Source organism: Vitis vinifera, chromosome 7, assembly GCF_030704535.1.
Source record: "Vitis vinifera cultivar Pinot Noir 40024 chromosome 7, ASM3070453v1".
In the NCBI taxonomy this organism is placed as follows: Eukaryota; Viridiplantae; Streptophyta; class Magnoliopsida; order Vitales; family Vitaceae; genus Vitis; species Vitis vinifera.
Genome location: NC_081811.1, coordinates 9,863,180 through 9,888,059, shown reverse-complemented (window position 1 = coordinate 9,888,059; position 24,880 = coordinate 9,863,180). Strand labels below are relative to the sequence as shown.

The 24,880-nt window shown below is 36.4% G+C and overlaps 3 protein-coding genes across 3 annotated transcripts; 1 reads left to right on the top strand and 2 right to left on the bottom strand.

Annotated features, from left to right (window-relative positions):
• Positions 1-325: 325 nt before the first annotated feature.
• On the top strand, positions 326-5,690 carry LOC100251082 (probable pectate lyase 8). Its single transcript, XM_002265064.5, has 7 exons — positions 326-541; positions 884-940; positions 1,666-1,746; positions 3,750-4,392; positions 4,502-4,605; positions 4,703-4,841; positions 4,967-5,690. The coding sequence occupies exons 1-7, from the start codon at positions 450-452 to the stop codon at positions 5,186-5,188; spliced, it is 1,338 nt and encodes a 445-aa protein (XP_002265100.1). The 5' UTR covers positions 326-449; the 3' UTR covers positions 5,189-5,690.
• Positions 5,691-8,481: 2,791 nt separating this feature from the next.
• LOC100254567 (putative kinase-like protein TMKL1) lies at positions 8,482-12,694 on the bottom strand. Its single transcript, XM_010654164.3, has 2 exons — positions 10,991-12,694; positions 8,482-9,505 (listed from the first exon to the last, which is right to left on the bottom strand). Exons 1-2 carry the CDS (start codon positions 12,378-12,380, stop codon positions 8,868-8,870), a joined length of 2,028 nt encoding a protein of 675 aa, XP_010652466.1. The 5' UTR covers positions 12,381-12,694; the 3' UTR covers positions 8,482-8,867.
• Positions 12,695-17,542: 4,848 nt separating this feature from the next.
• On the bottom strand, positions 17,543-23,949 carry LOC100256241 (uncharacterized). The gene is made up of 4 exons (XM_002264820.5): positions 23,543-23,949; positions 21,809-21,870; positions 21,578-21,682; positions 17,543-17,905 (listed from the first exon to the last, which is right to left on the bottom strand). The coding sequence occupies exons 1-4, from the start codon at positions 23,748-23,750 to the stop codon at positions 17,753-17,755; spliced, it is 528 nt and encodes a 175-aa protein (XP_002264856.1). The 5' UTR covers positions 23,751-23,949; the 3' UTR covers positions 17,543-17,752.
• Between the last annotated feature and the right edge of the window lie 931 nt (positions 23,950-24,880).

The following is a 24,880-nucleotide window of genomic DNA, read 5'->3' as shown; positions in this document are numbered from 1 at the left end:
CCGCAGTTAAAACGGTGAGGTTAGTTGGGGAGTGTCAGAGAGGGGATGGTCCGACACGTGACTAACCGACATTGGTGACACGTGGGAGAAGCCGGCGTCGGTGGCATGTAAGATACTGTTATTCACCAGTTACGTGATCAAAGTTTTAATTTTTTTGGAGAGAGGGAGAGAGTCAGTTAGTGGCGGTTAGGGTTAGGGGTAAAGGAGGTTAAATGTGGTTACGGTTAGAGTTAATTGACTTAACCATGGTTAGCGTTGGAGGGAGGGTTAAGTGGAGTTGGGCGGAGGTCGTGCCTAACCTTTTTTTTTCCTATAAAAAGACGACGTTGTTCGGGTTTTTCTCCGGCTCGGTTTGTTTCCTTCTCTTTCTCAGCTTCCAAACAGAGGAAGAGAGGGATTTAGTGTGGTTCTAAAGAGGGAAAGTAGGGAGAGAAAGCTCTGAAGCTACAATGGCTGTCTCTCTGAGGTGGTTCTCGCTTTGCTCGTTGTTGGTGTTGGTGCTGTTCCTCCGCGTCAACGCCGACGAGCTTCAGAAATTGAGGTAGCGGCTTATTTAGCATTTCAGAAAAGTGTTTTTACTACTTTTGAAAACAGAATTTGCATTGATTATAAGCTCTTAGAAGCAAGAAAAAAAGCATATGAAGAATGCTGGTAAAACAGAGTCAGGTTTATGACTTCTCTGCCAGCATTCTCTGTTCAGTTTCTGCAGAAATGTGGAAGCGTTTTCTGTTTTACATTGAGATTCAGTGTTTGGATACCGGAATTCGCTTACATTACGTGTTTTCTTCTTTTCCGCAACAATTGTAGAGAAATATATGAAGAAAGAGTGAAGCTAATAGAATTCTTACAAACTATATCTTTTGGTCTTTGTTGCTTTGAACAGGGTTGAAGAAAAGCCGGACCAGTTGCAGAGCTTGGAGAACTCCACAATGGCGGAGAGGTTAGTTCAGAGTAGTTCCGGTGCTCGAAGCTTGGATTTTAGATTTTTATCTTTTGAATGACGGATCTAGACAGTCCAATTTCATTCCGGTGCAATAGGAACCGCTGGATAGAACATTGCGACAATCTTAGCCGTTGAGATCGGGATCTGAAAATCTGGATCGTTAATTCGGTTATTTTAGTATCCCGATCTGTTTCGGTCTCAAGCTTCGAGCAAAAAAGTTCACTGTAAAAGCTAACTATTTTCTTGGCAACTTACTCAATTACCATATTACCCTTCTTAAGAATTGAGATTCCATAATTAGGGTAGATTCAAAAATCACATGAGGACAAGCTTAGTCATTTTACAGAAATTTCCCTACTACGGGCGACGACTGCCTCGAGCTCTGAGTACGGAAAATTTTCGTCCTTTCTTTAAGGTGAAACTTCAAAATTCACATGGGAAACGGAGATGTCAGATTTGGGACAACATCTAAACGACGTCGTTTTATGTTTTCTGAAAACAAACGACGTTAGCGTTGTCTTGGTATAACTTTTCCTACCTTTTCAGCCCAGGTTGTTATACATCATTTTGGGCTTATAGTTTACGTAAATCACCAAGGAGCCCCAAGTATTTATTTATTTCCTGATGCCCCACTGATGTAATGGTTTTGATTATGTATTTATCATTTTCCAATACGGGATTTTCTTGGCCCTGATGTAGTTACTGCGGAATTTTGTTTTCAGGTTGGATAAAAGTGAAGGGTGGAATGAGCGGAATGAGCACGCCGTGGAAAATCCAGAGGAGGTTGCTTCCATGGTTGATATGTGAGCCTCTCTTTCACTAGGCTAATTGTTTAATCACAATATGTTTATTCCTGGAAATCTTGTGGCTTCATTGAATGGCTTTCCTTGGGAATTTGGACTGGTCATCACAGTAGTGAACAGAGCCTCACATGATCTCTACACTCCATAAAAGAGCACACTCACAACAGTCCCTTTAAAATATCCGTTCAGCATTTCCTAACAACCAAGTCTTTGTAAACCCACTCGCATTGCCTTTTTCCCCTCCTTCCAGTCTCCTCTCCCATAAGTAAGTAATTTCCAGTCAAACCCTTTTACCCTCACACTCGGAAAAAGGAAAAGATACAGTCAAAGTAGAAAAAAAATAAAGTCACTACTGATTGGGTTTATGAATTTTAATTTTTATGGCCTCTACTCAATCTTCCTTTTACTAGTGTATACCCTCAATGTTTTGATGAGATTTGGTGGCTCGTATCATTCCTCCTTGAGACTGTGATCCTCATTTTCTTTTAAATTCATTTACAAATGCAAAAACTAACTTGGAGTCTGAGGAATCAACCCCATGTTATTCAACTTCTGAATCTCTTCACCTTTTTCATATTTTGTTTGCCAGCCTACCCACATGCCCTTGTCGAGAGATCCGCTCATTACGCATTTAATTTATTACCTTCATGTGTCTTTTTCCTTATCCAAATTTCATCAGTGTGCACTCTAGCTTTTCATATCTATGCCAATGTATCTCTGATTTTGGGTTTATTTCCCTTTCTTCACGTTGGTCTCTTTAATTGCTTTTGTAAAGCATTTACTTGACTGTATATGGCTCTATGTGCATATAGTATGAAAATTTTCAGAATAGATGCCATTTGCTCTTACCTATGGCGTCAAAGAAGACCCAGATTGCTTTTTAGCCTTTTCAATGGATTGTGGAGATCCTGTATAGAAATCCTTCCTTGAGTATTTTGAAATTTTTTAGATCAGATCCTGGTTTTTTTTTTGGTGTACCCTGGTGCTGATCTACTCAATCAATTCGTAAATCCCATTCGCATATTTTAGAAGTAGGAGTTCAATACTGCATATAATCCATGAAGTGACCGTTCGGCCATTCCTTCGAAATTGAATCTTCCAAAAGGACGTATAATTCTGCCTTTTCATATCTTCACCATCATTCATTTTGATCGATGCCGTATATTTTTGTACCCTCATTCACATATATTAGATTTGTATGTAAAATTAAATATAAAATAGAATGGGAGGAATTCCAATTCAATGTGACTTCTGAGCGTATGAATTATTCCCATCAGTAGTTTAGTTCAATCCAATATTGAAGTTGTGAAGATCACGTCCTCTGCTTCTGCCTTTCATCCTCCTCCAAAGCCTCTCACACAGGCGAGAATCATACCATTACATTCATTTTTTTTTTTCCTTCCCATCTGTTCCTGCATTCAATTGAAACCACCATTATTTCGTGCAGTGCCTTGCCCTGACCCAACTAGTTGGCGTAGGCAAATAAATTATACTACTTTTTTCCAGCCTGTCAAGAAGAAATAAGCTCTAAACCATAGGTAGGGATTCATATGAAGACATTTTAGGAGAAACAGTTGCCCAGCCAGCAGCTGCCAACTGACAGAGCTGAGTCATTCAATGAGACCACCATGACCTCATTAAATGACCTTCCACCGACACACTAAAGAATTGGTTCCTCCACCTTTGCATTTAGTTCAAACTTCAAACAGTGAAGTGTGGGCTAGAAAATCAACAGATTTTCCGTATGATCCGTATCCACCTATCCGTATAGAAATCCCACGTTAAGTCACATGGCCCCCTCATAATTGTTGGACGGCGTGCTTTAACTTTCTAGTGATGGAATTCCTTACGTTACAGCGAGTTATGACTCTTAAAACCGGCATGTGTTCTTAATAATTATCCATCTGTATTCCCTGCTCCCACTCGATGTTAAATTGATTCATATGCTTGAATAATGAGTTGGACATGAATATTTCAATAATAATGTGTTTTAAAATTTTCAGGAGCATCCGTAATAGTACGGAAAGGAGGAACCTGGGTTATTTCTCATGTGGAACTGGAAATCCCATTGATGACTGCTGGCGCTGTGACCCACATTGGCAACTTCACCGCAAGCGCCTTGCTGACTGTGGCATTGGCTTTGGACGCAATGCCATTGGTGGCCGGGATGGACGGTACTATGTGGTGACAGACCCTGGTGATTACGACGCTGTCAATCCCCGACCTGGCACTCTTCGCCATGCTGTCATCCAGGACAAGCCTTTATGGATCGTGTTCAAGCGGGACATGGTGATTAAACTGAAGCAAGAGCTGATCATGAACAGTTTCAAGACAATTGATGCTCGTGGAGTGAATGTCCACATCGCCAATGGGGCGTGCATCACCATCCAGTTTATCACCAATGTCATTATCCATGGTCTCAATATTCATGATTGCAAGCCCACTGGCAACGCCATGGTCCGAAGCTCACCTAGCCATTATGGATGGAGGACAATGGCCGATGGTGATGGCATTTCAATTTTTGGCTCCAGCCACATCTGGATTGATCACAACTCCCTCTCCAACTGCGCCGATGGCCTTATTGACGCTGTGATGGGATCCACTGCCATTACCATCTCCAACAACTACTTCACCCACCACAATGAGGTCATTTCTATGTCGCCAATGCACCAATTCGCCCTTTTTTAAGTAAATTAAATCAGAGAGAGGACTAAAGCTTCATTTTCATTTTCATTGGCATTAATTTAAAAAACAGGTGATGCTATTGGGTCACAGTGACTCTTACACAAGAGACAAGCAGATGCAAGTGACCATTGCTTACAACCATTTCGGCGAGGGACTTATCCAGAGAATGCCAAGGTAGCCTATATTATAATATCATTTATTTGTTTTCAGTCTCTTCATCATAATATCATGGATATAGTTAATCAGTAACTTGTATTAATTAACAATGCAGGTGTAGGCATGGTTATTTCCATGTGGTAAACAACGACTATACCCACTGGGAAATGTATGCTATTGGTGGAAGTGCTGAGCCCACCATTAACAGCCAGGGCAACAGATATCTTGCCCCTGCCAACCCCTTTGCTAAAGAGGTACTGTACTATCAGAATAACGACAATGTGTTCATTTCTTTCTACTGTGCAATTCTCTCCCACAAACAAATAATCACGAGGCCCATTGATTTCAAAACTAACAATGAAATTATTTATGTGAACAGGTGACAAAGAGGGTGATCACCTCTAACAGTGTGTGGAAGCACTGGAATTGGAGATCAGAGGGAGACCTTTTGCTAAATGGGGCCTACTTCACTCCATCCGGAGCTGGGGCTGCAGCCAGCTACGCCAGAGCTTCAAGCTTAGGAGCCAAGTCCTCTTCCATGGTGGGCACCATCACATCCGGTGCCGGTGCTCTCTCCTGCCGCAGAGGCCGCCAATGCTGATTACAGCTCAATCCCCATTTTTAAGAAGAAAAAATATCCAATTTTTTCTTTCTTTTGCCCCTTAAGTTTCCGCCAAATCTGTTTATCTTTGCTATATCTGTCAATCCATGTTTGACAAGTGTACATTTTTTTTTTTTTTTACTTTACAAGGTGCCATAACGTTGTCACACACCCATATGCTTATTCCACGCCTCCCACTCCCACCACATTGCTCAACCTCGGCCTGCTTCAAAGCTGGCGCGGAAGCGTTGTCAATCTCTCTGTTTCCCTTCACAAGCACCCTTTACCTCCTCTATCCATCTCATTCTCATTCCTGTTGGCCTTACATTATTTATTGATGTTGCTCTCGATTTATAGGTGTAGGGACCAAATGATTCTCTTGGTTTTTTTTTTTTTTCCTTTTTAATCCAAGTCATACATGCATAGTTGAAAACTCAACTCCGGTGTTTGGAAAACTCTGTTACAGATATTATTTAGCATCAAGATCTTCTGCTTTTTGTCCTCCTGTTTTGTAATTATGGCTCTTGTCCTTTCTGTTTTTTCTTCTCTCTGGGTTTCTATTCCTTTGCCCTGCATTAGACAAGCTGCAAACAAAAGAAACATAATTTGATGCATTCATCTCTTTTTACTCCTTTTCCCGGCTTCAGTTGCGTGCATAATTGGTGTTTGAATGATGACAATACCACATCATTTGCATGTGAGCTGGGGACCCACCCCATAAGCATGAGTTACATTCCTCACCTACAACACCAATGGCGTTTTGTCACGAATCCCCCATTCCTTCATTTTGGTCTTTCGTGGGGTGGATTTGAAATTAAAAAAAAATGGAAAAGAAGATGATTGAGTTCAGTGCAGTCCTCACACCCTATCATTATAAAAAGCCAACTCTGTGGAACTTCTCTGTAATGGATAGGAGGCCAAAGCAACCATGTTGAAAACCCCCCATTTGAAAATAGAAAAATCATATCTTGATGGAGAGTGTCGCTTGGTGGGTTCCGATGTCCCCCACACACTCACAATGGTGTCGAGGACAAGGGCTTTCATAAATGCAAGCACTTGGGGGACATAGGATTCCATTTGAGTGTGTTTTTCACATAAGGTGGGTACTGACTACTGCTTGGCCAAAGCACAAAGGTGGACTGCGCCTTTGACTTGCAAGTGTCCTTCTTTGTAAGCTTGTGTTCATTCTCTTCACTCGTGTCAACCTCGCTACCCCCAGGGATACTCTCTGATAATGTTTGTGTTATCACTTGACCACTAGTCCTTTTTCCCCCCTTCATTCACCTACAAGTGGAGGACTTCGAGGGACATTTTTATGATTTATCACAATTGTAGGATACGCCTTCCTCCCTTTATTCATTTGGAGAGAGGAGTGGGTTAACATTTAATATGTACAACCGATTCAAATCTCTTTTATATAAAGAGTCCCATGAGAAGATGAGGATGATGTAAACACTTGTAAAGTAAAAGTGATGCCCCAAATGAGCCCTCACTACTTAGTGAACTTCTTCAAGAATCTTAGTCACACAGATTTTATGCTTTCGTGCTGTTGAAGACAGCCACTCCTGCCCTAACCTAAAGGGGTTGGGCCAATTTTGTAGAAATTCCAGTGAGAAACACACACATCCCATTCAATTTAATTGGGATGCCTCCGCTCTGACATGTCTCTTAAGAGGAGTACATTTGGCTCTTCACCCATTCCAATTTAAAGGATTAGTCAATCAAATAATAGATAATGACTAGATCGGTTTGAAAATAAATGAATTGCTTGCTGCCATGAGGATAAATCTAAACCCTTTAAATTATGTTCTTTTCACAGTACTCGTTTTCCCAATTATGAAGTGTGGCAATCCTACCGGCCCAAGTGGTTCAGCCAATAGTGGGCCCTTGGTCCGTCCGGATCCCACAAATGAATACAAAGTTGGATCTACATTGGATCCCACACTAGTCTGCCCCATCTATCCTCTTGAGGAAAAGTTTGAAAACTCTGTAAGTGTACTTGCTAATTTTATCTTCGTTCTTTAGGAAGATTGGTTAGTTTTTATATCTTCAGAATCTTGAGATGATATCGGCCCAAAACAGGACATGCTCCTCATAAATTCCCTTCATTCCCCTTCCTTCACCCGGGTCCTTGGATTTTCTCATCAGGTCCTCAAACCCTGAATTTGTACTTGGTTTTTGAATAAGGAGACATGCATATGGTAATGAAATGGACACACTTTTATTGGTTCCTATTGTCCTGCCCAATGTGTCTTCATCACCAAAAGCCATCCCAACATTTAACAACTCAATCCACAACCTCAAATTAGAAATTAGTGAGTAAAAATATACAAAGCTAGACACTAAATGTAGCAGCACCCTACTAGAAAATTCTCAAATAGCTTCACTGCCCTCAAGTTCTAGCCCCGTTTTCTCTTTTGATCATATCAAAATGTGAATACTGAAAAATCAACCATATTAACACTTTGCTGGTTGAATAGTTCCAAAATTAAATATTTTTTTGTCTAAGCCCACCTAGTTACTAAATGAGGAAGACATAGTACAACTTTTATTAGCTAAGAAATTCAATATGAGAGGAGCAGTAATCCCAATTGCTTACTGAAGAGAAAAAGATGGAGAAATTGCAACCATTGTGGGTATTCACCAAGTAGGTATGCTGGGTTTTGGTGGATGGTAGAGCAACTGCCCTCTGCTTGGCAAACCTAACAAATTTTGCAAATTTCCATTTGGTTTACAACAGTTGGATTTCATAAGAGAAGAGAATATAGGCAAACCCTTGAAAGCAACATCTTCTTCAATAGATCATAGATAATAGCCAAAAGCAAGATCTTTGTTAACATCTTAGAGGGGACAATGAAGGATAGAAAAATCAAAATATGGAAGACAATACAAAGAGAAATATTTTAGAAATTGAACAAGTTGCTAATGGGATAGGCATGTTCCCAACCTTCTAGGCGATAGATTTACTTTATTTCACTTGTGTTTATGGGCTCTCTAGATGCACTAAACCAAAACTTACATCTTTAAAAAAATGCTCACAAGGACAAATGTTTAGTGAGATATCTAAGTATCTCTGATTGACCAAATCTTCTTAAGACTTTCTTCCTGATTTTGTTTTCAAATTCCCAAGGATTACAAAATTCCAAGCCACTAACCATTCTCTTATGCTTTTGTCTTTTTAGTGTATATGCGTGCATGTCGGTTCCTGGCCTTCGCACTAATCTTTTCTGATACTCAAAAATAATGTATGATAAGAAAACATCTGAAACCGAAAATGCAACATAGAAGAGCTGTTATCTGAATCATCTTCCACTGCTTAATGCACATTACAGAATTAAATACAAAAGTAAACGGCATTTCCCTAGTAAACAACATCTCCCTAGTTACTCTTATACTATTTTCACAATGCAAGCAAAGTGATGAAACATGATGCTAAACAGCCTCTTAATCAAACATACACATTTGTTTTGTGCATATTCCTAATATTCAGAAATACTGTGTCTAAGAGTTGAATGTCATGAATTACAAGCAGAGCACGAGAAAATTGATTCCCATTCTCAGAAATGCAACCTCCATGGGAATAAACATCATCACCATCACCACAATTCCCTCCTTAATGAGAAACAGATAGTAAAATAATTAAAACTCTTAATTTGCTGAAAATGTGGAAAAATGAGGTTCAAAAGGGGGTACCAATTTCACTCCTTGTTTCACTGGGGCTGTACAAAGCAGACCTGTTCCTTGGTCTATTCTCCTCCAACTGCTTCACAACCTCATCCATTGTGGGTCTAACTGAAGCTACAGGAGCACAGCAACCCATTGCAAGCTTCAATGCTTGAACCAACCCTTCCTCCATTGGACTCCTTATTCCCTTCAAAACTTCCACATCGAAAACCTCCATGGTGGTCTCCTCTAGAACGGCCACTTTGACCATTGAGGGCAAATCCACGAAATCACCACTTCTTCCATTTTTCCCAGGCTTCTTTCCTATCAATATCTCCAACAACAGTATCCCAAATGCATAAACATCTGTCCTGGAATTGCATTTCTTCATCTTTTGAAGCTCTGGTGCCTTGTAACCATCAGTTTTTGCAAGTGCCACCATTTCATCTGCTACAGCTGGAACCATTACTTTGTCAAGCCCAAACTCAGTAAGCCTGGCCACAAAAAATTCGTCTATAAGTACATTCTTGGATCTCACATTCCCATGAGTAATAGGTGCTTCAACTGTATGAAGAAATGCTAGCCCCCTGGCTATACCCAATGCAATCTTGTGTCGCCGAGCCCAGTTCAGCACTGGTTTTCCTGCTCTAGTCTCTGAATTCAACCAGCACAGACAATTTTCAAAAAAGAGTTGGATGAGTTTCCATTCAACAGCCATAATTTACAGAACAGCAAAGCTATGGGAGCAAGCAAATAGTCTGAGGAGCATCTAAACCAATTTCTTGTTATTATTACTTCAATCTTTAAATCATTTTCATTTTTTGGTTTCGGCAATCTTGAAGAAAACATACAACTTATACTGGGGGTTGCATACTATTATTGCTGGATTAGAAATTGCCATTTGGTTCTGAATCTATCAAAAGGCCAAGATTGTGAAACTTTCACCGTATCCAACTCATGGTCCATGAGTTTAGGAGTGACTCTTGGCATCGATTTTGTCAAAGAGACTTCTAGGTTAAAATATGTGGGAGAATTTGTTTGAGACTGCAAGTGTTTTGAGTTGAAGGTTCTTAATTATTTTTGTGCATATCCAGGTTCTAGAATCTCCATTCTTACTGGCTCATTTTGGATCATATCTCTCCCAAATGAAGTTCTAGAATGGATAGACATGGTACTTATTCTAGTTTGGAAAACCAAAATTGGGATGAGCACACCAAAATTTGATCAGATCTGAAGTTTCAAGCTTAAGTATTTGAATTTGCATGGAGTACAAAGCTACTGCCACCATTGTTTAGGTTATAAGGGTTAGTTTGATTTTTATTAGGAATGCACAACAAAGAAAAGATTATAAAAATTATGCAATGGTTAATCAAACTATAATGTTTGGAGGAAATGAATGATGAACATCTTTAGTTTTGGCATCTTATCGGGCTTGAGACTGTTGGAATGGGCAAACATCAGGCATGTTGGGACTATGATGACCCAGTAGTCGGTCATTAGCTGGTTTTTTGGTAATGGGCTCTCAGGCATGAGCAAAAAGCCTAGACTTGACTGGGGGCCTAAAATTTCCAGCTGGGCTTCAGGATTTGGTACATTTTATGAACCACCGTCTTTTCTGTTGTGCCATGTCAGCATCAAAACAATGGAGCTGAACTTAGCCTAAAAACCTATCACACCTACAACTCATACAAACTTGATACTCTGCATCATAAGCAAGGCTAGGTCGATTTAATATCAGGGAATCCTTAAAAGAATAGAATCTCTTCACTGTTTTTCTAATACATGAGTGGTAGCATTGATTTTGGAATCCTGTTGGTGAGAATGTTTGGTGTTGCCTTAAGGAATGTTTGGGTGGTTAGCCTGACTCCAGCATTCTTGTGTATTCTTAAACATAGCTTGGTGTGGTGATCCATGTAACATATGTTTTGTTATGTTCCTTTATTCAGTTCATTTTTCACTCAGTCATTAAACCCTAAAACTGGGATGACAATCACAAGAGGTTTATCAGATTCAAAATTCAGTAATCACAATAGTTTTAAGAGTTCTAGAATGGCAAGCATGCATGCAATCAAGAAAAGCACCATGTACATATACAAATGAATCAAATGCAGAACAAGGCTCGAGGAAAAGTGGACTCACCATGCAAGAGGTCATGGAGGGATCTGTTGGGCAGATAGTCATAGATGAGAAGCTTCTCCCCTCTTTTCCCCTGATAGAAAGCTCTCAATGGAATCAAATTCTCATGCCTAACCCTTCCCAATTGCTTTATCACCGGCAAACACGAATTACTATCCTTACAACTGCCTTCCCTCAGTAGCCTCAACGCAATGCTCCCTCCATCTGCAAGCTTTGCTTTATACACTGTCCCGTAGCTCGTCTTCTCCATCACTTGCCCCGTTGCATTCAACACGTCCTCCAGTGTCAAATGCTCGCCTCCCTGAAACAGTATAAGCTTCCCATCTCCACTTCCTCCACTGCCATTTTCGTCATCTTCGCCTTCCTCGAATTCCTCCTCGTTTTCTCCCCTACTCTTCCTCTTCTTCCCCTGCACATACCCAATTAGTAATGAAGCTAGGACTACTGATCCGGTCATCAAACCGATCACAATCCCGGCGATTGCCCCGGGGCTCAATCCTGAGTTGCTCTTGCAACTCCTCAGAGGAGACCCACAAAGCCCAGCATTGTTCCCTTCAAAGACCTCCACTCCATACTTGGATTCACCAAAAACTGGCAACACTCCACTAAAATTATTGTACGAAAGGTTCAATTTCTCAAGATTCAACTTGGCCAAACCCTCCGGAATCGATCCAGAAAACAAATTGTTCCCAAGATCAAGCTCTTTGAGGCCATCAAACCTGGTGACAAACTCCGGAAACGACCCGGAAAACTGGTTGTCACCCAAATCAAGAAACTGCAAATTATTGCAAGTGGAGTTGGGTAAAACAGGTTCTGGCACAGACCCAGATAGCCGATTGGCGTGAAGCCTCAGAGAAACGAGCCGGTCACAAAGGTTCCAAATCGCCGGGGTGAGAGCTCCACTCAACTGATTATTCCCCAAATCGAGGTCGGAGAGAGAAGGGCTGTAACCGAGCTCCAAAGGGATAGTCCCAGTGAGCGAGTTGACATTGAGGTAGAGGCTCTGGAGCGCAGAAAGCTCCCCGAGCTCCTTGGGAAGTGAGCCAGTAAGATTAGCAGAAGGGAGCTGAAGAGAAAGAAGGTGGAGAGAAGGGTCTTTGGAGAGAGAGAGGTTGGTCCAGTGAGGAGAGGACAGGTCAGTGCAGAGGAGAGGAGAGCCGTTGGAGAAGACCCACTTAAGGCCCCGCCATTGGCAGAGTGGCACAGAGGTGTTCCACGAAGATAGAAGGAGATTATCCGAGTAGCTGCCTTGAAGCGAAGGCTTGATCTTGTTCAACAAAAGCTCAACATCCGAAGAAGAAGAAGAAGAAGAAGAAGGGGAATCAATGAGAGAGATGGATGAAACTATGAAGAAAAAGAAGAAGAAGACGAAGAAGAAAAGTTGAAGCTCCATGGAAGAAGAAGCAGCAGGAGAAGAAGAAGAAGAAGAAGAAGCGGAGATGAGAGTAAGAGAGAGTAGGAAAGGTGGTATGGAGATGTTTGAAGAGTGCTTTTCTGGGAAAGCTGACACACTGTTGACTGTATGCGTGAAAGTGTGAGTGATGCTGCCTGCAGTTGCACTACTCTTCACTCATTAGTCTACTAAATCTACGGTCCTCATTTCCCATTTTTAAATTCCCCTCCCCTTCTTCCTTTTCCCTTTTCTTTTCATAAAGCAGCAGCTTGATGATTGAGTTTTTTAAATTTTACACCACTCCTCATCAAAAAGTAGAACAGGAACATGTACTCTCCAGATACTCTCGAACACTCACTTGCCCCCCATATATTTTATTTTTTGTATTTAATCTGCACGCTCACCTTTGGAATTTGCAGATTTTTTATTTTTCCTTTTTTATTTTTTATTTTTGTACTCCTTCAGAAACAGAGAAGCCGATGTGCAGGACTCCACCAAGTGTTGTCTTTTCATCTCAACCGTACATGCAGGTGCATTACAACAATCATGCTCCCTAGCTCCCCCACCACACACGTGTCCAGGGTGCTCTGATGGGTTTATGCAATGGGAGAAGACGGTGAGGGTGCATGGAATGCGATGGTGGTGGGGTGGAGGTCGAAGTTGTCCTCGATAAGGGCCCACATGTTTGTGGGCTAGAGCCCAAACCCCAAAAGCAAAGTGAAGAAGCTAAAGAAAAGGTCAACATTTGTCCACAGGTATGCATGAAGTGGGCCCCATTAAGTAACATGTTTAGTGGGAAAAGTATGGCGGTGTTCAAATGCATGCAACTCCATCCCTATATCATGGGACCTCCTCATCCTACACAAAAATAAATAAATAATTATTTATTTTTAATTTTAGATATTAAAAATAATTAATTTATTTGTCATCATCAAAATACATTTTTTTTAAAAATATATAAAATTAAAAACATAGTAATTAAATTCATAAAAAAAAAAAAAAAAAATTGGTAATCATTTTTGCTTTTGACTTATATAAAATGTTTTTTTTTTTAAAAAAAAAAAGGATAAATTTTCCAAAGTAAAGTAGCCATGCTTCAACATTTTCAACCTAATTTATCATTACTTCTCCCGCACGGTACAGGTATTTATGACTGCCTTGAATTTCCCTTTTTTTTTTATATATAATTTAATTTTCTTTTATCAATTTAAAAATTAGAGAAGGTTGCTTTTAGAATTTTATTAGAAAATTTTTAGCTTTATAAAAATTAGATCTTTATTAAACATAGAACTGATTCCCTATATTGCAATTTTTTTTTAGTAAATGTCAGGTTCTCAATAAGTATTTAAGAAAAAAAATTATTAAGAAAAATTATTTTCTTATATTTAATTATTTTATAAAAATACAAAAAAATCAAATATAATTAAAATTTATATATTTTAAAATTATTTAATATTTCAAGTAAAATAATTTTAAAGAAATATTAAAAAATAATTTATTAATTTTAAATTTATTTTCTATTTTTCATCAAATTTTCTTTTCACATTTTCATTTCCTCGTCTTTTTCCTTAAATTTTTCAGCAACCAAACACACAATCTTAATGTTTTTATTTAATCATGAAATTTTATGTTATTCATGTTTAGAAAATACATATATCACTTTTTGGAAGTTTGTGATAGTTTTTAAAGCTAAAATGCTAAAAAAAATAATTAATTCTAAAAAAGTTCGAATTGATTTGTTTAGGGTCCAATAATTGATCTCATAATTAATGGAATTTTTTTTCAAAAAAAAAAGGGAATTTTTAAAAACTAATGGCTTTGATTGGCAACGGTTGTTTTGAAACATAAAACAATTTTTATTAATTTAAAAAACATGTTTTACAAAAGGGTTCTCTACTAAAGCTCATTTTTTTGTAAATATGAAAATCAATATTTTTGAAAAGTCTTTCTATAGTCTAAAATATTAATTATAGTCTAAAATATTAATTACATCCATCAAATGATGAATTTAGAAAACAATTTTAATCTAAATTAGATATTGGACGAAATTTTAAAAATAATTCTAAAAGTATGAAAAATAACTTATTATATTTTAAAAAAATCATTTAATAAACGATTTTTTTTTAAAGAAAAGTTTTCATTAAAAACACTTTAAATAAAAACAATGAAGAACACATTCTTAGTTTTTTTAATGTAACACAATCACCTATATCCATCAAACTTAAAGCTGTCATTTGTGCTTTTTATTTTCATATTTTAAATAATTTTTTTATTTTTTAAAATTTTTTATTGATTTGTTCCTTATTTAAAAATAATAATAATTCAATAAAAAATCAAAATATTTAACCCTCTTCTTTCCAAAGTAATTCATATCGAAACCAAGTTACAAAATACTTTCCAAAGTAATTCATATCGAAACCAAGTTACAAAATACAACACGATCTGGAAGATTTGTCCCGACCCTCCTAAATAGAATCCAATGGAAATATGAATTAAAACGTGGAATGGTGAAAACTTTTGATATAAAAACAAAAGCAAAAGTTTTGTATTTTTCCAAATGAAAAAATTGTCCACAAATTTTACATAAAAGTTATTTAAGAAAAAGATTTTCTTAGCCTTTCAATTGAAAGCACTAAATTCCATTGTCCCTTGTTTTAGTTTGTCTTTTTTGGTCACCAACTCCAAACTTAAAACAATCCCTTTGAAAACACACCAAACATACCCTATGGGTATATTTGGTAACTGATTTTGAAAAGAAAAAAAAAAAGCTTTTAAAAGTAATTTTTCAAATGTTTTGTATTGAAAACTAACGTGTTTTTAATATTTAAAAATATATTTTAAAAATAATATTTAAGTCTATTATTTTATATGTTTGTATAATTATTTTTAAAAAATAAGTGAAAGTAGTATAAAATAATTAATATATTCTTTTTATAAAAATATTATGCATTTATGTATAATAAAAAAGTTATGAAAGTATTTTTGTTATTTTTATTTATTTCTAACTATACTTTTAAAAAATCTATGAAAAGTCCTAAAAAAAAGTTTATTTTCACTAAACATACTTTTCAAGTTTAAAACTGCCTATTATTTTTAAAAACAAAAAAAATATTCTAAAAAAATATATTGTCAGGAGTAGTTACCCAACAAACCTATAATGATCACTGGTTTTTTTTATTAGTTACAACAAGTTATAGGCAAAAGGAATCCTCACATGAGCCACCATGAATTCTAAGTTATTAAGTACCCACAAGGCCTTCATGTCCCTATTTATTTGTAAGACATGTATCATCTGTTTTTAGCACCCCAAAACACTTTTCAATATTACATTGAATGATCTCATCCAATATCATTGGAACCCATATACCTTTATTTAATTTCATAAAACAAAAACATTAAGGTTATATTTATTTTCCGAAAAGTATTAACGAATGAAAAAAATGTTAAGAAAAATGATTTTCTCGTATTTGGTTTTATCATGAAAAATAAGGAAGAAAGTTAAATATATTTTAAATTATTTGATTAGAGTTAAATAAGTTAAATGAAATTGAAATATGATATAAAAATAATTTATTGACTTTAATTTTTTTTTTTTTCGTATTTTTTCTCAAACTTTTTGGGAATCAAATATAACCTAAAAAAAATTCTAAAGTGCCATTTGGTACACTTTTTTTAAAAAAAATAAAAAATAAAAAATAGTAATAACTCAATGCAAACTTTTTATACAAATAGTTAATTTGTCTTAAAGAGATAGTATTTTTACAAATTATTTAAAAAAAACACATGTATTTAAAAAATATATTAATTTTATATGATAATTTTTTTGTTTTTAGCTACAAATATCCCTTTTAGGCATTCATCAGAGCAAACTATAAATGGGGAAAATGATAATAAATAAAATGACTTAAATTCATAAGACTTTCCCAAGTATTTCATACATTTGAGTAATATAGGGAGGAAAGCCCTATGTTTTTGAGGAACCTCTTATGGGTGATGATAGGTAGATTTGTAAAGCATTCACATTAATCTATGATTTAAAAATGTTTTAAAAAGAAATTTAGGGTTGAAACACATCATTCATTACTTAAGACATCTATCATTTTCGTCACTCTTCTTCCCAATCTTGTTTTTGGACTCAACCCCATTATTACAATAACACCAAACATGTTTTAAACTCATCATTATCATAATTTCCATCACTTTTCAAGTTGATTTCAGCTCAAACACAGCTCAAGATACCCCTAAAACACAGTGGTGGAAAAGTTGAAGTTCAATGTCTTAGACCTTTCAAAATCACTATTATGATTTTGTGAGCACACCTCTTCTCTGATACCAGGTGCTTTGGTTTTTGCTCTACTTTAACAATGGTCAAATATGGGTGAAGGAAGAGGGAAAAGTGGTTGTAATAAAGTCCATTTGCAGGCCCTAAAGGGGTGAGCTGTGGACAGTTGAAAAGTGGTGATTGGTGGTTGTTTCCAAAGTGAAGGTGTTGAGCAAAGAGGAAACATGAGCATGGCTTCCTTGGCTCTGCACTCACAACATTACACTTAGCTGATTCACATGCCTAGAAAGGAAAACCCCTCATTTGATTTGATTGGTGCAGAAAAATGGTATTTTTGCTTTTTTTCAAAATCATGAAATGTTCTGTTCACCCATTAAAGTGTTGGTGTTTTTTTCTTTCTTTGAAGTCTGTTTCCATGCACACAAGTAATTTAGGGGTTTATTTCATTAAAAAGTTGATCAAAAATGCAAATTTGAAAGTTTAAGCTTCCTCCTATGAAAAGATGAAAAATAAACTCTTCTAATAAGTGATTTTGTAATCACTATTTCACCTCAAACAATTTTTGGATGATAAATTTGAAGATAAAATAATAAGATCATTTATGTCCTATTTCTTTCTTTTATTTATTTGTTTTTTTCATCATTTTTCATTTTCTTTACTCTTCCCCTATTATTTTTCATTTCATGTTCCAAACAGACCCTTTAATTTGTATGCTATTTCAAAATTACAAAGAAGAGCCCTCAACATCTGTGGATGGTACACCAAACAAGAGGCCTAAGCCAACTGGCAACTTTACAAACTGTACAGTAGCTTGAAAGTGATAAAGAACTCAGATAATGAATATACCTTTGTTCAAAGGAAGATAAAGATGCAGCCTGCATATAAAAAGATGAATGTACTCCATTGAAGCAAAGTTTGTCTTCCCTTTTTTCCAGTGCATGCCCACAGCTTTGCATGGAGCCAGTATAAAGGAATAAACATATCTATAAAAGCATCAGGAAAATTTAACCTTAAAAGAGCATTAGACATTTAGACCTACCCCAAGCGTGCCCCATTCCTTTCCCATATGTGCCGGGAATCAGAAAATTTGTTACTTGTACTTTTCCATGATTCTTCTTGCTTCTTCTAGACTGTCTTCCGTAGAGGGGGTGCCTCCGTCTACGCCTCCTCCTCCTCCTCCTCCTCTTGGGCCATCATCCTTGTTCAAGGCAATGAATGTGAAATATATGAGGCCCATCATAGCCTGTTCATCAACCAGAATGATGAGTCATGATCATTAATACACTGTTTAAAAGCATGTTGTAAACCTGTTTACTGTTAAGCAAACAACAGTTCTTCCATGTTCCAATCAACAAGTCTCCCCCTATTCCCAAAAGCTTCACTTGGTGAATACTAGAGAAGTTTATTAACAGATTAGAAGGGTAAAAATAGCTGGCTTATTCCCAAACATGCAGCTTGAGAAGTAGTCCACATATTATAAGGATTTTACATCAGCACTACAATGCTAATGAAGGAATCAGATCTGTTCTTTCACCATATGATTTAGAAGGACACTGCTAGGACCAGTGCACTACGTTATCACTAGTTTCAAGATGATTGCTCCAATTGGCAAAATTTGCCTTTGGCATCAAACTTAGATGTTGGAGAGCATGTTCACTAATAACATTTTAGTCCTCTAAAAGGCAAATGAACACACAAAAGAGATCATCCCAATTCACACTTAAACAACTAGGCATTGGTCAGTCTCAGAACAGTGCATAATTTCTAGATAAAAAAGTCATTGCAATTTCTTCAACTGTTTTTATTTCCACAACCCGTCTGTTGTGTGAAAGAAATTTAATGCATAAACTCCAAGAACCAGATGGTTACAGCTAGATTCAAGCACGCATTTGTATGCATTTTAAGTGAACTCAAGTAATGTGCACATATCATTTGCAAGACAGAAATGAAGGCCAATCCACTATTTTCTCTTCTTGGCCAAGATTCTGAATCTTAATTCTAAATGGACGTACTTATTCTGTCTCCCTACTGTTAGCTTTTATGTGACAGATGTACGTTAGGTGAGAAAGAACTGAAGCAGCTGATCATATGTGTTTGTAATTCTAGCTCTAGATTGAATGGGGTTGATATAACCATCTTCCTGAAGGATCCTGTTTGGAGGGATGAAAGTGGTATTGGGCTTGAAAGAGAGACTGTTGGGAACTTACTGTTATCTAATCTGGAAGGAGAGAAATATCCTGCCATCAAAATTTAATAACAAGGAAAAATGTAATTGTTAAAGCTTTGGCTGCCCTTCTTTCTATGTCAATTGAGAGAAAGTTGGAATGGCTTCTTTCTATGTTTGAGAAAACATTTGTTTAAATTTGTTTATTTTTATTAAAATCACCATATTGTAGGAGAAATGATATTTAAACTTCTTTTAGGAGATATTACCTAACATTTGTAAGGATTTTTTTTTGTCCTTTATGTTAAAATTCTATAGTTAACATTACAAGTCAAATGATTTGGCACCTCCAACTGGATGATCCAATCTTGATGAGATTCCATAGGCAAAAGTTAGACTAAAATAATAATAATAATAATAATAATAATAATAATTTTTCAACCTTCAAAGGTGAAACATGAAAAGAGAATGGGTCAAGTACTAGGATATGGTCGGTTGGACTTTGGTGGGGGAAGTGAAACTCCTTAAGAGAGCTAGGGAGGGTGGTTATCTTATGGGAGTTAAGGTGAGGGGGAGAGGCGTCATAGGGGAGGAGGTGTCTCATTTATTGTTTGCAGATGACACTCTTGTTTTTTATGAGGCTTCCCAAGATCAAATGGTTCAAGTTGGTTGCCCATGTGGTTTAAAGCTTTATTAGGGCTGAAAATTAATCTGGATCAGAGTGAGTTGATTCCTACTAGTAGAGTGAATCATGTTGAAGAGTTGGTGTTAGAATTAGGCTGCAAGGAAGGCAAACTTCCAGTTACCTACCTAGGTCTACCTTTAGTTGCTCCCTTTAGATCTATGGCAGCTTGGGATGGGGTGGAAGAGAGGTATCGTAAAAGACTCTCAATGTGAAAAAGGCAATACATCTCTAAAGGAGGAAGACTTATGTTAATCAATAGTACTTTATCTAGCTTTCCCATTTATTTTATGTCTTTATTCAATATTCCAAGGAAAGTCAGATTGAGGTTGGAGAAAGTTCAAAGAGATTTCCTCTAGGGAGGAGAGAGTTGGAGGAAAAATGCATCTTGTGATGTCGTCGATGGGGTGTGTTTAGAGAAGAGAAAAGGGGAGGGGGGGGGGGGGGGGGGGGGCGCGGAGTTAGGAACTAGACATCTTTCATTGTTGAATAAGACACTTTTATGCAAATGGAATTGGCGGTTTGCAACTGAAAGAGAAGCCTTCTAAAATCAGGTTATTAGAGGTAAATATGGAGGGTAAGAGGGTGGTTGGTGATCTCGCAAAGTAAGAGTTGGGTATGGAGCAGTGCTTTGGAAATCTACCAAGGAGTGAAATAATTTCCATTGTAATTCTTCTTTTTTGGTGGGTAATGGGAGAAGGGGGAAGCTTTGGAAGGATAAATGGTGTGGGGATGAACTGTTGAGTCTTTCATTTACTTCTTTATATGCCTTAGCTGTTTCAAAAGATGCATGGGTTGCAGTTTTTTATGGTTTCATGCAGGGGAAAGAGCCTATTGGAACCCGTGTTTCTCTAGACCTTTAAATGATTGAGAGATGGAAATTGTAGAGGATCTTTTTTCAAGGCTACAAGGGGAGGTGGTTGATAGTGACAGGGAAGACAGGGTGGTGTGGATGAACTTGAGCAGCAAGAAGTTCTCCATTAAGCTTTTATATGCTGCTTTGAAACTTGGGGGAACATTTAACCTTACAAAGAGTGTGATTCGAACTCTTGGATGTCTTCTAAAGTTAGTTTCTTCATGTGGGGGAGTAGCTTGGGAAAGGTTTTCACAATTAGTTAGCTTCAGAGAAGAGGGTGGTCTATGGTAAATTGATGTTTCCTTTGTAAAGAAGAGAAAAAAAAAATCCATAAATCACATCCTTCCATTGTGCCAAGGCTAGGGTTCTTTGGAGTTGTTGTCTACTCTTTTTTATGTCCAACAGGTACAAGTTGTTACAGTTAAGGACACTCTTCTAGGGTGGATTGGTCCCTTTGTGGGTAAAAGATGTAAGAAGGTTTGGAGAACGACTCCTTTGCGTATCTTTCGGATTGTTTGGAAGGAAAGGAATCAAAGGCATTATTTGAAGACTTCCTTTCATAGTATTTTGTTTTCATGGGTGAAGATGTACATAGAGATAGGTTCCATGTCTTTATTAAATTTTGTAGAGTGGTTAGGCTCTTGTTACGAGAGAGAGTTGTTTTGTTTGTTCTCTCTGGTTCATTGTGCTTTTTGGTGTGGCTTGTATAAGTCCTATGTACTTTGCTATGTCCTTTTTTTGGCGCTTTTTAATATAGCTGCATTTGTTGCATATAAAAAAAATAAAAATGCATGCATATGTATAGTTGAGAGAAGTGAAGTAATGTTCCTTAGCCTAAAACTGTTAAGGTTTTTTTTTTTTCCATTTATCAACCCTTGTCCAAATGCAAATTGGAATTTCCAATTGAAAAGCAAAGATACACTTCTCAAAACTTACTATTTAATGTTTTTATATGGTATAATATAATTTAACTATTTAAATCCAACTATTTTTCATGAAATGGTTATGTATTATTCTATACTTCCTGCTTCCAATCTATACACATGTCTGCATACTTTTTCTATTTATTTTCATTATATAAAAAAACTTACAATACATGATATGATATGATATGATATATGATATGGAAAAATAGAAAAACAGTACACGATCCATTTGATGAATCATCTATCCTTAATCCTTTTAAAATGAAAAACAAAAACAGACAACATACCAGTACAAAGAAAGCTGTAGACAAGAATGACTTGAATACAAAGAGGGCCACTGCCAATGTAACTACAGTAACAGAAATCCTTGCAATTGGTCTTGGAACAGATTCCTGATAACAATTAAGAAAATGGACAGAAAAACAACTTAATGTCTAATGCAATTGACCAGAAGAAGGTGCTTTAGATCATCTATACAATCGCTAATGAGTTCAGAGAGATAGACAAAATGAACTTACAGGCACCAGGTTAGTTCCTGCCTCAATTCCATCCTTCCCAATCTTCCATACTGTTTGAATCACTATTCAGCAGGATCAATCATAGAAATTAGCACAAATGAAAATTTAAATCAATTAAGTAAATTGTTTCTTGTTCAAATAAGGAAGACAGCAGCAACGGGACTTCATGCAGCAGTATCAAGCTTAGCTTAGTTGTGAACTTCTGAAACAAATGTTCAATAGTAATCAAATGTTGACCTTGGAGCTTTTTTTTTGGTCAAACACAAGCATTTCATCACATAACCAAAATCAAAACCTTCTATGGGTACTTGTCATGCTACACCTTAAGATATGGCTCCAACATCTTGAACAGAAAAACAAAAAGAAAAAAATTGGGGAAATGGTTGAGTAGGCATATCTAGTTACATGGACCTGTGCATGGATGTCACCTACTGAAGAAGTTTACAAAGGTGCTAGAATCATCTAATATCTAGATTACAGGACTCTAGGACAAGGTTGAATTATACAAACATCCAAATTTTCTTCATTTCATCTACACCACCAGTGCTCAATGATGGAAATTCACTCATTTGAAGTATTCAAGCACAAAAATAAATTCATCATAACTCTATCCCTGTAAACCTATTACAAATTCATAATGTGTGCCTCACTTCCTTTGTTAGACTTGTGTTATGTGTCCAACAGTAATTATATCAAACACATAGCCCACGCCCTGACCCAATTGTCTATCCAACAGGAGTATTTACATATTTTGGTGTGTCCATGTATTACACATGAACTTACACCATCAACTGAAGAATGCGTTCCTACATTCCACACAAGGCCTCAATCATACTTGATCTAGGAGTGGAACCTGCCATAAACAAGTTGCCTTGTAGTCATTTAACCCAGAAACAATCTAATCTGGAAGCTTGACATCATCTAGGGTCAGTTCTCTCCGACACTCAAAACCATTTTTTTCCCAATCAGAGATACACACATAAAATAGATTACAGTTTAAAGGACTTAAACATTGACCTAAACTGCCAAGCTATCCCCTATCTAGTTCTCAGCTGCAAGCTGTTTGTTCAACCTGGTGCCAGAAGAACCCAACCCAGTTCTTAAGAGAGGCCTGGAGAAATCATAAGCTGGATTATGCTTGGGCTCAGAAGCATCTACTTGAGTTCAATTCAGGTGGGACTGCAGAGATACAATGGGCAATCCAACCCATAAAAAACAGGCCAAACTATCACATATGTTGCAATTATTGTTATTGTGGTTATGGTTATTGCTGTTGTTTTTAGTGTTCTTCTTTTCTTTTTTCCTTCCCTCAAATCAGCAAAACATAGTCACCAATGTAAAGAGGAATTACACAAAATTTCTAATCAAATGGAAAATTCGTATGCTTATTCTATTGCAAAATCATTTTAAATTACAAGAAAACTTGTTACATGGTAACTCATTTTCAGAATCTCCACTAAATTATTCACACCACTCAGTTCAACGAACCAATCTTCCCTTTCTTCATCAAAACAACATAAAACCAAAATCAATGGACAAACTAAAAGCCCATAGAAAGAAGAGGAATCCAAATAAAACCAAGATGTTCAGCTAACCTAGTTTTTCATGTCTAGAAACCCAAACAAATCATTACACCGAAACCTTTCATTTTTCTCTTCCACTATTTCTCAGCAGCCAAACAGGACAAAATTTAGAAAGAAAAAGAAAATGTTAAAAACAAGCAAACAAACAAACCTCTCAAGAAATTGGATTGGGAAGCGCAAACAACGGGCCTGGAGCGAGATTTCCGGATTCTGAGCTTCTGGGTTTGGATGTTTGGGAGCAAACAGAATGATTTGGAGGAAAATAACTGAGAATTTGAGAGAGAAAGGACTAGGGTTTGAGTTCTGCAACATTTTGGGCAGTATGGTGGAACAGAGAGGAGGTTAACTGACGAAGCCATTGTAATATAAATGTAATTTTTTTTTTCAAAAATCCATAGTGTAAAATATCAACAATTTATTTTATATAATTTTACCCCCAAAACAAAGGGTGCATGGTTTATGATAATGAATGGTGTGTGAGACTTTGGACCAGTGTGAGGAGGAAGAAGAGTCCTAGACCCAGTCACAGTCACACAAAGCATGGAGGGCTTATTATTGGGCTGGGCCGGGCCCAATAAGTTAGGGAGAATGTGGCCCAAGTTACGAATACTTTCGAGTCAAAAGGTAGTGTCAACTGTCAACATCATTCAAAAATAGTGGGGAAAATAGTGCTTTCGACCTAATTGGACCAAAAAATTGGCCTTAAATCTATAAAATCTCGAAACTTTAATATTTCTCAAAATGTCTTTTGCTGATTGTGAAAAAATAAAAGCCCAAAATCAAAATCATATCAGAAAAAAATTGAAAATCGGTTTTCTTTAATAAAAATAGAAAAAAAAACATTTTTAGAATAAAATTGAAAAGCAAAACAAATATATATATATTTTAAACAAAATTGAATTTCCATTTTTAATAAATTGAAATTTTCTTTTAATAAATTATTTTTTTAAATAAATCTTTTTTTTTTTTTAGAATTTGAAATCACATTTTTTTAAATAAATTTGAACATTTTTTTCTCTTAATTTTTATAATTAATTTAAAATATTTTTTTAGGATAAAACGGGGATAATTTTTTTTAAAAAAAAATATATAAATTGTAATGCTTTTCTAAATAAATTTGAAAGTTTTTTTTTAAAATAAATTTATTTTTTATAAATATTTTATAATTCAAATAGAAATTGGTTTTTGTCAATAAAAAAAGATCGAAAAATATTTTGTAAATAACATTTTCTTCTATTCAATCAAATAAAAAATTAGGGTCTTTTCCAAGTCATTGCCATGTGTGTAATCACCCAGCTTTAAAAAAAAAAAAACTGATGTATCATCTTTATGAGTATTTTTGTCTATTATAATTTTATATTTTTTCTATCAATTATGTCACTTACATAGAATAAAAGTCAATTTCAAGGTCCAATCATGTGTAAAACACAATTCTCCCAAAATAGTACATCAGTAGTCAAATGTACTACTGTGGATCCCGTATTTCAAC